The sequence below is a fragment of the Cololabis saira genome, chromosome 17, assembly GCF_033807715.1.
Source record: "Cololabis saira isolate AMF1-May2022 chromosome 17, fColSai1.1, whole genome shotgun sequence".
Classification (NCBI taxonomy): Eukaryota; Metazoa; Chordata; class Actinopteri; order Beloniformes; family Belonidae; genus Cololabis; species Cololabis saira.
The window spans coordinates 33145665-33159354 of record NC_084603.1 but is presented as its reverse complement, the minus strand read 5'-3'; the positions used below and the strand labels follow the sequence as shown (position 1 = coordinate 33159354).

General features: G+C 38.9%; 1 protein-coding gene across 1 annotated transcript in view; it reads left to right on the top strand.

The window, feature by feature from the left end:
* Window positions 1–13690, top strand: part of LOC133463739 (pro-neuregulin-3, membrane-bound isoform) — a 483022-nt gene that overhangs the window by 419942 nt on the left and 49390 nt on the right. The window contains exon 4 of the mRNA XM_061745451.1: window positions 6256–6279. Within this exon, the coding sequence (XP_061601435.1) occupies window positions 6256–6279 (24 nt within the window). The remainder of the gene's footprint in view (window positions 1–6255; window positions 6280–13690) is intronic.

Genomic DNA, 13690 nt, shown 5'->3' with positions numbered 1-13690 from the left:
AAAATGAGTTTCAAAAAAAGATAATGTGCACTCATAACAAATTGAGGAAATTACTTGGGTTTTTGGGTTTTGAAGATCTCTCGTGGCTTCCTCAGTTTGTTCTGCTGTTTGTTGCAGCTGCACTGCAGGTGAACCCGTTTGTAGGGAGGTGCTTTGGTTTGATGCAAACCGGGATGTCATGGTTGGAGAAGATCCCCCAAGGTTTTACGGGACTGTTAAATATTTAAAAAGATATTTCAGATTCACAAATGCACGGCACAACAAAGGATCACCAGCTTCTGTTTCCCCGCTCGCATCTCAAACATGAAAACGCTACTTTGGGGATGGTAATATCCACATTCTGGATAGAGAAGACGAATGGTCTGAGTAAAAGAAGCTGTCCATCTCAACATGAAAGTGAGGCCTTATCTCTCGTTAATAGTAAAAGACCCAAAAAACCTCAATAGGGATTTGTAGGGAGAAACGTCTTCAAGAACCGAGCAAAGATGTCCGGCTTTTTCTCTTCAAGCTTTTCAGGATCACAAAGACATGGACAACACACAGTTTACACTAGTAAATGATTAAAAATACTTGATATATGAAAGAGTAGCATCTTATTAAAATGAAGAAAACCAAAACATACAACACAAATAAGAAGAAAAGTCACTTGAAGGTTATATATTTGGTCTTTTTGTCAACATTCACTTACTTTAAGGTTTCTTCCAACGTTTAATTCAGTAACTAAAACTGCTCAATTGTGTATTTCATCTGCATTCATTAAAATATGATGAGTAACTTTGAAAGATCTTAGCTCGGTTTGTATTTACTCTGAAGAAAAAGGCTTTTCTTTCACTGCTCTGGTCACAGTTGCACTGAGGTTCTTGCATTTCAAAGCAACCGGATGTTCACAACCTTTACAACAGAAGAGTGGGTAACTCTGGTCGTTCCATCATCTTTTTAATGTGTAATAAAATACTTTTAAATGCAATCTTTTTTTGTGCGTGGGCACTGGCCTCGTCTGTCCTTGTTAAACCAGGGAGCCATGTTAATTCCTCTTTTTGAATAAAACATATGAGGGCTACTGCTAAGGCTTGTCAGGGATCATATTTAGCCTCCACACTCGTTTCATAATCACATTCTCATCAAAATATGATGCATGTGGTCATGTTCTTAAATGAGAGCAGTCTGTAACACCCCGGGTTTGTGTGTGTGTGTGTCCCAGTTGAGGTGAGCTAATCCGTCTTCCTCAGTGATGTTAGTTTCAAAGGTGGAAGGACTCACAAACACACACACACACTCACACCCACACACACACACACACACACACACACCCACACATCACCACTTCCCCGGGGAGGGGAAGTGGGCTGACATGCTACAGACTCCCTGCCACCCACACCTGCTTCTCCCTGAGGCTGCAGACACACACACACACACACACACACACACACACACACACACACACACACACACACACACACACACACACACACACACACACACACACACACACACACACACACACACACACATACATACACACTCACATTCAGGAGTATCTACTCTCTTTTGAGAAAAGAAAAAAAAGCCACATTAAAAAGCTTCTTTGTTGTTTTTTTAGCTCATGTGTGCAGCATTTAGTGACCAGAACTAATTAAACCAGAACCATAGTTTTAATTTCATCTGCTAAATTATGGAGCCAAATCAAGGCCAAAAGTTTTGCTAATTTGAAAATAAAATTTGAACCTGAAAATTCTTTTTTACAGTTTCAATTTTATTTTTTTCAGTATCAGATCTTTTTTTCTGTTTCAAATCTTTTTATTTCAGTTTCAAATCTTTTTTTCAGTTTCAAATCTTTTTTTTTCAGTTTCACGTCTTTTTTTTTCCAGTTTCACTTCTTTTTTTTTCAGGTTCAGACTTTTGGCCCGGATCTGGCGTGGGGGGCGTGGCATCAACTGAGAGGGGCGTGGCATCATGAGTGACAGCATAAGAGAGAAGGCGGGGGACGTTCCTCAGTCATGTTGCCTTCAGGAATCGTAGGTTGCAGAAGTTATCAGTACAAGTATGATTCAACATTATACACCATATTCACGTGATTGGCAGGGGAAAAAACTGATATTAGTGACACATTTCTGTTTAAAAAGCTGTTTTAGATCGTACTTGACACCAATCGCAGTATAAAAGCAATAAACTATGCAGGTGTACAGTTCAACAGCCACACTTTAAAGTTTGACATTTCCCACTTCCACATACTACAAAGTACGGTCTAAAACAGCTTTTTAAACAGAAATGTGTCACTAATATCAGTTTTTTCCACTGCCAATCACGTGAATATGGTGTATATACAGTATTGAATCATACTTCTACTGATAACTTCTGCAACTTACGTTTCCTGAAGGCAACATGACTGAGGAACGTCCCCAGCCTTCTCTGTTCTGCTGTCACTCATGATGCCCCGCCCCTCTCAGTTGATGCCACGCCCCCCACGCCAGATCGGGGCCAAAAGTCTGAACCTGAAAAAAAAATTTGAAACTGAAAAAAAAAGAAGTGAAACTGAAAAAAAAAGATTTGAAACTGAAAAAAAGATTTGAAACTGAAATAAAAAGATTTGAAACTGAAAAAAAGATCTGATACTGAAAAAAATTAAATTGAAACTGTAAAAAAGAATTTTTCAGGTTCAAATTTTATTTTCAAATTAGCAAAACTTTTGGCCTTGATTTGGCTCCATACTAAATCAGCTTCTCATCAACGGTCTGGAACTGACTGCAACACTTTTAACATGATATCAAGAATGTGGTTAAAAAAAAAGAAAAGAATAGCCAAAAGAAGATGCTTTTTATTCAAGATAGTGTGATGGTCATTAGAAATTGTTGGGATCGTAGTGTATGTTGGCATAAAGGACAGAATCAATGAAGTTCATGAAAGCATCAGGAAACAAGTGTCCTAGCACTCCTACTGTTTTTGTTTACATGGATATGAGCATAACTGTAACAGGAGTGCAGTGACAGTCCTCTTCAAACTGGCAGTTTACTTTTATGAAGATAACGAGGAGGAGAAAAAATTGTATGTGGCAACTGATGTGGCAACTGATAGATTATCAGACACCCTTCTCATATTTTTTCATAAACCCAGTACTTTTTTTTAATAGTATTTTTAAACTAAACTTTTTCTTAGTCTCTCTCTACTTTTCCCTTACCTCATCTGCATGGGAACCGTCTCTTCCTGCTGTAACAATGCAATAATAGCAATGATTCTGCACAATAAACAAAGTCGGCACACTGGTGAAACAGTCCATCCACGTGTCAAGCAAGGTTGATGTTTGCTTTATTGAACCAGTTCCTTTTTCTGAAAGTTAGAAGAAATGTAGATCAATTCTTTATCATCACTGCACCTTCACCCTGCCTTTGTATCTGTCTTTGAGGAAGAAAAATCTTTTTGTTTTTAATTTTAGATTCAGATAAAACATTAAACACTCGGTGGATCTCTCCATTACAGTAGCAGGAGTGCATACATCTTGCGTATGTCTTCCCCCAGTGGACCCTAAGGCTCGGATCCTGACAGTTCTGGTGCTGATGTAGACTTTAACCGCCAAGCTATACACAAAAATGAAATCTTGGCAGCTTTAGTGCTCGGCTCTACTCATTGAGCTCCATGGGAAATCGAGTTTCCAACCACAGCAGCAATAGCAGTGCTTTTAGCTCCACACACCACTCTGCAGAGAGAAACTGCAGAGTTTCAAAGAGCAGATAATGCTGTCATTTTCTTTTGGCTCAGCAGAGGTCATTAGGGGGCGAGGGGCTAAAAAGGGATGTATTTTTCTTCTGTGATTAATCATCCTAAAGCTTTCCACAAATGAAGATCAAAACTGGTTATTTTATTTATGAAGAATTAAAGCGCATTTACGCAACCACAGAAAAGTTACACAATTGATTTAACTTGGACAAATTTAAAACATTTTGATGGACAGTTGTCTCCCAGTGCATTATTTATCATGTTCATTTGATCCCCTCCTGCATGCTTGGTAGTTTCCAGGAAGCCATTGGAGTGAGGCCATTGGTGGAATGAAAAATGATCCTCTTACATGAGCCAACATTGCCTGATAAGATTTGGGGCAGATTGGACAGAGCATTAGGAAAACCAGATCAGCCACTCTAAGATGGAGGCTGCGACCACTGAGGAGATAAAGTCCCTGTCAGTGGTAAAAGCTATGACAGACATCAGCACTTCCTCTGGATTATATCCTACCGGTCAGTCACCGAGCTCCGGTGACACAAGTAGCTGTTGCACTGATCGTATTATCAAATCACTGCTCATTTTAGCTAAACTTTAGCTGAAATATTTAGTTACTTGTTTGATTTTTTTTGTTGTTTTGTTTTGTTTCTTTGTGTTTGTCAGCGCTGCCAGTCATTTTTTTTTTTTTAAATGCATTTGTTGGGTTGTAGTTATGAAAAATGACAAATAATATCCATAAGCCCATATTTACTCTGCTCTGACCTTAAGAAGTGAAAGACATGCACCAGTCTGTCTATTGATCATCTTGTCGCTGCTGTATCGCTAAGTGACTGAATATGGATGCTCCTTTACTTGACGGTAGAGGTCCTTTTTGGATGAAGTTATGTCTGACTTTATATGCAGTCATTATTGAATTAATTAAAAACATTAATGTATGGTCTGAACGGCTGTAATTTTCTACATCATATTTCTAAATCCTAATTTGTACACTTTAACCATTTGTAACATTTATATTGAACATCTTGCATGTCTGAAAAACCCAAAACAAGCTCCAGTGAGGTGTCGGTGTGAAGTGAACAGATATTGCCCAGTGCTTTTACTTTGGGCCGCAATGCTATTGCTGCACTCCTACAAAAAACACTTAGGGCCTGATTTACTAAAGGTTTGCGTGTGTAAAAACGTGTGCAAACTTGACAGCACCCGCAAACCAATGTGCAAGCTGATCTACTAACAGCGTGCAAAGAGGACTGCGCCTCTCAAATGAGCAAAATAGCACACGCTGTTCATTTAGTACTTTTGCCCTGATGAATAATCAATATGGGGGGTACCCGGCAGAAAGCGCTAAATACTGGGAGGGGAAGATGCAAATTGGTCCATTTACCACGCGCAATGAGATTTACCAAGCCTGAAAGTTTTTGCGGGGATTGTGATTGCGTCTATATTTAATACGTTCGAAAGGAAGGTGCTAATGCAAAAGAAGAAATATTTTATTTGAATGTTAAATCGAGTATTATTCAGCAAAAGGTTGCCACAGGAGGCACATTCATTTTTTTATTTGTGATAATAAATAAATCACGTGTTTTCATGGAGAAAAAAGTGTTTCTCATTGTGCACCTATACTTGTTCTGCAGTCATACCCCGGTGTTGTGCCGTATTCAGCACCCCTGCCGTGAAAAGCACCCCCTCGTCTGACAAAAATGATATTCTCATTCCGTGTCACGTTCTGTTTAGCGTCCAGTTTTGTGTTAATGATTCCTGTTTAAATGCGCTCATGGATTCCAACATAGTCATACTTTCCCACAATCACAGTCACAGATAACAAAAATTGGGTAAATGGTTATTGATGTCATGAATTAATATCCTGCTTACTGTGTTGTCTTCCATAATATTTGTAAATATATATGATATAAACTCCTAAGTATGTATTTGTGTGAGTGTGTATATATAAATATATTGAAGTGTCAGTGTGTTGTTTTTTTTCTTGTTCTACTTATCATTGAATATACGAGGGGGTGCTTTTCACGGCAGGGGTGCTGAATACGGCACAACAATTTGCCTCTTCCACTAATATCTCTAACTCCAACTCGTCAAATTTCATTTTGCTTGCGACTTTATCCTGCTTTCCATCCAGACTCTCCATGGCGCAAAGTTTGCCCCGCAAACCGTAAGACGCGCAACACCTCATTTAAATACTGAGGTTTGCACCTGTTATCAATTGCGCACGCAATCTGAGTTGATCACCCGCAAAACACACAACAACAGCACGCGCAAACTTTTTCAGTGCACACGCAATTTAGTACTCTTTATTTAGGATCTTAGTAAATCGGGCCCTTAGTGTCTATCTGCATGTTTCTTCTTTTTTTTTCATTAACATGACAGTCCTAGGCTTTCTTAGACAATGTTACAACAGATCCGGTGCAGAAGCAGCAGTTTTCACAATGATCTGACTGTGTATTGTAACCTGATGTGAACTATATTCCTAACATTGCCTATATTTTCTCTTTCTTCCCTTATCTCTCTCCTTCCTACCGCATGAAACAACAGACCACTTGGGCATTGAATTTATGGGTAAGTAGACTTTTTCTTCCTTTCATCTGCATGACTCGTGACTGTGAACCTCACACGGTTTCATGTTGGATCAACATTCCACTGCATACATGCTTAAAAGATGCATCGACACACAGCAAAAGACATTTCTGGAAACGTGATCACACATGGTGTTAATCCGTCATTAATAACACCATCTTTATGTATATATATTTACAAATCTGCATAAATAAACCATGGATTCTGTGTCCTGTTTTCAGAGTGTTGGCCGCTGCTTTTATCTCCGTGCTGTTTACACAAATGTATTTATGCATCTTGACTTTCTACACTGTTTCTATCTCTGTGTCGTCTTTCTCTCTAGCACCATCTCACTTTCTTTCCTTCACCATTGCTTATGAAGTGTCCCCTCAGAATACCAATGTGCTGTGGTCTCCTTGGAAACAGTGAGAACAGAGAGGCTGGCAGGGTGCAGTGAGGGAGTTTTTGTGATTTTGGCACCGTTACCAAACGCACTCCTCATTAGTGCAAGTTTGAAAGGGTCCAAAGCCCATAGTTTCTTTAAATGTATTAAACGAAGAATCGTATTATAAATATTTTTGTGTTTCCTGCGCACATGCCTGCAAGACTGTGCTGGATGGCAGTAACTTCAGCTCGTCTTTGCCAGGCTTCTCTCCCCTGTACTTGGCTCTCGTTGCGTGGCTCTTTGTTGGGTATCACAGCTGAGAAGCGTTCGTTTATGACACAGAAGCTTGTTGTTAACTAGAGCTCCCCGCTCTTTCAGTTGGCATCATTAGAGCCCTTCCTACAAAGTCGGATCAGAAAAGTAATGGATAATCTAGGAAAACTCCTCTGTTGTTTGACAGTGTCTCTTTTTCTAAACTTTTCGTAAGAATAAGCGATGCTTCTCTTTCTCTGCTGCCCAACCAACATCTTTGCAGTGAAAGTCTGAAGCTTTTTTTAGGAAGCCTCCTGAGACTATGCAAACTTGGCAGTGACGGATGATCTTTTCCGTAGAGCTGTCTTGCAGGTTTTTCTCATTTATATTCAGTGAGAGGTTTTATACCTCTGCAACATTGTTCAAGCTGCCACATTTTCTTCATCTCGCTAGCGTCTCTTGTCCTGCCAGCGACTTCCACAGCATTGTGTTACGCAGTGCACAGATAGATAAGCACCTTCTACACTCAACGCTGGTATATATGTGGTTTAGTCGAGAGCTCATCTGAAAAAAAAGGGGAAATAATCTGATTAAGTGTAACTTTTCTTTCTTTGTTGTAATGCAGTCGAGTACCTGCTCTATATAGGCAAGAGCAAACCTTCAGATTAAAGATCAGATTAAAGATTTAAAGTACACATCAAGAGCATCTTGAATTTCTTGGGAGAATTTAGTTTTTCATAGATTGATGGAGTTACAGTCACCAGTGTGTGATCGATGTTGATTTGAAAAAATAGTCAAAAGTAAAAAAGATGAGGATCATGTCTGAAGCGACTGGATAGTGTGAAGCGTAGCAGAAAGAGGCTTTGTTGAAATCTTTGCATATCATCACGAATGCATAGCAGTGTTGTGTTTGTTGCCTGGCAACCACTGTGCTGATGATGTCACACGCAGCATCAGCAGGTAATGCAGGTGAACTGTCTCGGTAGGCATCATGGATGGAAAGTTCAACATTTGGGATGCAGAGGTGCTACGTCACAGTACTACGTCACCAAGTGCCCTCGGTTTGCATCGTCCAGAGGAACAGATGTGGAAACATCTGTCTGTTGATGACAACAACAGAGCATACATGTCATAGTTAAACAAATGGCAGACCAATATTACTTTGTTTTAACACAGAATATTTAGTTTTAACTGAAATGTGTTGATAGAAACACGTTTAGAAAAAGCTTCTTTAAAGTTAAGTCTAATATACCTGTTGGACACTGGGTTTTACCGCAGAACAGACCTCTCCTCTGCAATCTGTTCTGTGTTTGAAGTCGTTCCTACTTAATGTGAACAACAGCAACATTTGAAAAATACACAGAATTAGTGGTACTTCATTATGTAACTGACAACCTATGTGTTGTGGCAATGCATTGGTGGCAGTAATGGTGAAAAATGGCACACAGCGACAGCAATACGCTCTCATTATGCTAAACACGTCGTTTTCAAAATCTGGAAACAAGCCATGAACGGTGTAGCGTATGACAAACTATACTGTTTTCATGACGGTGTGCTACTTGCTGACAAAGAACATGGTATGCAGAACATGCATATTGCGTAAGATAACTAGTATGTGGTATGTATTTTTCAAAAGGAGCATTTAACTACTAATCTAAGAGGCTTTACCATCCTGAATCTCTTTTCCCTAAAGCTAAATTAATTCCCATATTTGGTTGTTCTTTGCTCAAGCAGCTTTAATTGAGATAATTACTATCCATAACATCCCTAATAAAGAATAAAAAGGGGGATAATTCACCTGACTTCAACGATATATGAGAAACGTTGTGAGGTTGCAGTGTTTTGTTAACGGACAAGTGAGATTCTGGCTCAGATGGGAGAATTAAACCAAACGAATTCCCGCAACACCTTGTTTGCATTTCATTGTTCGCTTTATACTCGCGGAATCACTTTGGTTATCTGGAAGCAAAGCAAATCACAGAAGACGAGCGCGATGGAAATGTCACGGTCACGCAAACATCGGGAAGAGAAAACAAAAGGTGAATGGTTAATTGTTACACAAACACTACTGTACAGTGTAGAGACAGACAATTACAACTTGCTCGGCACCAGGCAGTTGCATTGAAATGTGTTCAGTGATGTGTGAATAATGTGTTTGATAGCAGGGAAAGTACTGCATGTTTAGAATAAGAAGGCCTCTTATGAATGCAGTGCTAACAATAATAAAGCGCTTTGTACAACCTAGCCAAGGTTAAATGACTCCCCGTAAGTGTGGATTGTTTACCTATGGCATTTCAAAATTGTGCACTGACAGCTGTTTAGTGCAACAGGGCATAAACATCAATTTCCTTTGGTTCATTTCTACTCTACCCTTCAAATGAAAAAGTCATCTGGCTCAGCTTATTTGTTATTACTGTCTAATGATCTGATTGCAAATGTTGCCAATGAGACTTGTTATGTCATTGAGTTGCCAGTCAGGTGGAGATGGTAGCACATGCAGGAAATAACCAAGACGTCATGCATATATTCATGTAAATACACAATATTTTAGTTAGCTTTAAAAAAGAAAATGCTCTCATCTCTTGTATTTATAGGCAAAGCGCATCCTTATGCATGATTTATCAAGAATGAACCTTCCCCACTCCTACCGAGTCCGTTTCTGAGTTTTCAGTGAGTGAAGAAGTATCTGAAGGTTAAAACCTCTCCACCCTGTGTTTAATAAAACAGAGAATATGTTCAGTAATTTTTTGAGTCAGGCTCTCATCCTAATACATTTTTCATGTATGAGGGCAAAATGGGGAAAAGACGTCACCGTATCTCGTCAGTCATTCATGCATGCATTCATCAATATTTCCTTTCCATCAGAGATTACTGAGCTCTGAGTGGAAGATGTTCCTCTGATTGTAAATCAATGCTCAAGCAAAGTGTTGCAGGCGGCTGATTTAGGTGGGAAGGTTTGTAAATCATGCTGATTTTCCATCCAGGGGTTTCAGATGTGTTTTTACACTTTTTTTTAAACTTTATTTCATTTCCTTAGTGGATGCGATAGGTGAATGAGATAAATGTTACATTTCTTGTCTTTTTACATGTGAAAGTGAGAGTTTTCATTTCACGCTGCTCAACTTTGACAACTTAAGGACTTAAACGCATCAAGAATAGAAACTATTAAAACTCTGCGGCTCAATGTCAAAGAGGAGACAGAATTTATGAAAGAGGGAAGAGTAATAGTAAGAGGTGTTTTTTTTCCTTTGTGAGGGAGTTCTGAATCCCTTTGGTTGCAGCTTTGTTCTGTTCAAATAAACCGGTACAGCTGCAGATAAAAAAACATAAAACCAACTCTCTGAACAGGTGCAGAATATTAGAAAAATGCAAGTACTTCTTGTGGATAGATCTATTCATGAAGATAGCATCACGAGTAAGCAGAATTTAACATTTGTAGTTTAATAAAGGTATAAGTGTTTTGTTTTGAAAGACTAACTGTGTGTGTGTGTGTGTGTGTGTGTGTGTGTGTGTGTGTGTGTGTGTGTGTGTGTGTGTGTGTGTGTGTGTGTGTGTGTGTGTGTGTGTGTGTGTGTGTGCGTGCTGTTGTCAAGGACAGGAAGAGAGAATGCACCCCATTATTTTTTAACATGGTTTAAAAAGTCCAACTGCAGTATTTATGATTCACCAAAAACACAGTGGAATGAGTTGAAATCTGAATTGTAAAAAATTTATAATTTTTTGAAAAGAAAAATCTAGTATGTATGAACAAAAAAGTGCATTTGTTACAATTCCCGAGTGAAAGGTAATATTTGAAGGGCCAAAGGTTCAATAACGCTTATCTACTGGCCCACCATTGTTGAAGATGTTTACTATTTAATATGCAGCTTTGAAATTGCCAGGTTTGCTGGAATTTTCAAATTGTTCACTGGTATTTAATTGGTAAACGAGATTAAAAGTGAAAAAGAAATCAAATCTAAGGTTCTGAGCAGGGCCGTAGCCATTGTTTAGACATTAATGCTGTCCATGTTTTTTAGGGCTGTATTCCTCCACCAGTCCCTATCCTGTCCTCTTCTGCTACAGCCTCACTGACATTACATGAAACAAGACAAACTCTGACATCTGTGTTTCATACAGTGCTATTCACACGTCTTTTACTAGACTTCATTAACGTCAATAAGTGGAGTTTATCATAATATTGCACTAAAACTGACTACACAGTAAAGTAGAACTGCTCTGACCATAGGTCACATTTTAACAGTTGAATACCTGAAAATTAAAAAATCTATAACTGGAACTGGACACACACATCCTTTTACGCACACACAGATTGAGATACGCACACACAAATAACATTGGAACAATAATACCCCCATGGAAAGCATGGAGGAAGTGACGTCCTAACCGAGGGCCCGCCTTGATGGGGGAACTGACAGTTTGCATTTTCAAATTGAATATTGTCCCTAAAAGTGCGTTGTAATATGTAAATGTAAATGCAATAGCCTGGGGTCGCTGTTTCTCTTATTGCATTTGAATATTGTCCTCTGTAAATCAGGTGAAATCTTTCAAAATGAAATGTGAAATGCCGTTTTCATTTTAATTTGCAAGTTGTTAGAAAATTGCATTTTAATTTAAATTTTGTCCAGAAAAGAGCTTGGTGACATTTAAATGTAAATGCATTAGCCTGGGGGCGCTGTTTCTCTTATTGCATTTGAATATTGTCCTCTGTAAATCAGGTTAAATCTTTCAAAATGAAATGTGAAACAGCTTTTCCATTTTCATTTTAATATTGTCATAGAATGCCCATACAAGTATGTGAAAATGAAAATTCAAATTGAATTATTGCATTTTAATTTCATTTTTGTCCCAAATAACTCATGCATATGTGGAAAATTATAATGCTATTGTGGAATTGCATTTGAATAAAGTCCCCTATGGGCTTCCATGGGTATGTGTGGTTAAGTCGCTGTGGTAACTGAAGGTTCTGGCTATGGTTACCATTCTGTTTTTCATCTTAGTAAAGACTTTAGGCTGTCAGGATAGTATTTTCATTGAGCCTTATGAAAGATGGAAACATGTTCTTTATGCCATGCATCATCCATCTCATAGTCACTCATCTGACGGATCTGAGCGTCTTTCCTGTCATGTGTCTCCATGTATAGTTAAATGCTGATGAATTTCTGGACATTTCTCTCAAAGTATCATCCATCATTATATCCTTAGCGAAACAGACGGTAACTGCAGTCAGAGGTAGCAAAACAAAAAGAAGAAATCCGCTTCACTAAACTGCTGATATATTCATTTGTAGGTAATTTGCGGTGGAATTTTTACATTACAAATTGCAGGGAGAGTGCATTCCCACTGGATGTTTACCACAGATGTCATCTGTAATTATTACAGTCCGTCACAGGCTAGGTGGTAAAAACTAAGAGCAGTCTTTCAGCTTTTTTAATCGGGGGGTTAAGTAGTTGCCAGGAGCTGCTACGATCAAGTATGAGAACCTGTATCCAAGCAGAAGTTTTAGCATTTTGCTGGTCAAGAGAATTCAAATGTGTGTTAATATAATTCCAAGGAGGTACAACTTAAGAAGTGACCTGAGGAAGGCAGTTGTTGCCTCCCAGTTGTTGCCTTCTGTTTCTTTTCTCTTTTTTACAATCTTGAAAGCATAGACAAGAAATATAGACGTACCACTAGCAAATTTAAATTAGCTTTGCAGGTACATCCAGCTCCCATCTGTTGGAGCTCATTAACTATGCCCAAAAGTCATGGGGAGCCAATGAAATCATTGTACCCTGGTAGAGAGAGTCTCTGGCATGAGCTTAACATGATGACGACAGACGTAGTCTAGATGTTCACAGCTGAGGATTAGCAGTTGTCTTTGGCACAAGCACTGCAGATCATTCCTTTTCAAGGTAGATGTAGTTGCTGTTTGCTGACAGGCTGTGGCAAAAGTTTAATTTACTTTTCTGCACAAACACTCTCTCTACAGCGTATAGTGTGAATACATCACATGTTGGGGCGTAAGTGGATCAGGAGGCTCTATGGATCATTTTCAGACCCTACATCTTTCTAGATGTGGGTCTCATCTGTCTACATTACCATACTATTTCCAAACAATTTGTCCATCATGTTTCAAGTAGAAACGATTATTTAGAAGTGAAAAACGTTCCAGCCGGATGTCAATCATCCCAGGAGTGGATGTCCGACTCCGAGAAAGTTCACACCTACATGTAATTCAGACTTTGAGATGCTTAAAGAACCAGGAGCGTTATCTTAGACTCTAATGTTGACGTTTATTTTAATTAGAAATACACCGTAAAACTATGTCTTCCGAAAAGCCTTCCAGACAAGCAAGCCTCTTCTCTCAAAAAGAGCATGACGGTTATGTGTTAGAGTCGCCTTCTCTGTGTACCAGCACACTCCAGATTTAAATGTGGGGCTGTGCGTCTGACTAATATTCTAAGGAGATTGTGGGAATTTTATTGTAACATTTGTTTTACTTCAATGAATATTTGCAAGAAGAAGTAAAAAATAAAGAAGCATAACAATGATAACCACATGGATCCTGTGACCAAGAGAAAGAAAGACCAGAAGCCGGTAATACCAATCTCAGCTAAATATATCTAGTCTGAATAAAGCTATAGAAAGCCTAGCGAAAGAGACTGAGGCCAGTCAAGAGAGCGTGTTTACTCTAGCTCGTCTGCATAATAAAAAAGGCTTCATCCACCATCAGAAGCATGCGTCTCGATGCATGAAAATCCAAATACTCTGAGCTGTGAGGCAGATGCCGGAGAAGCC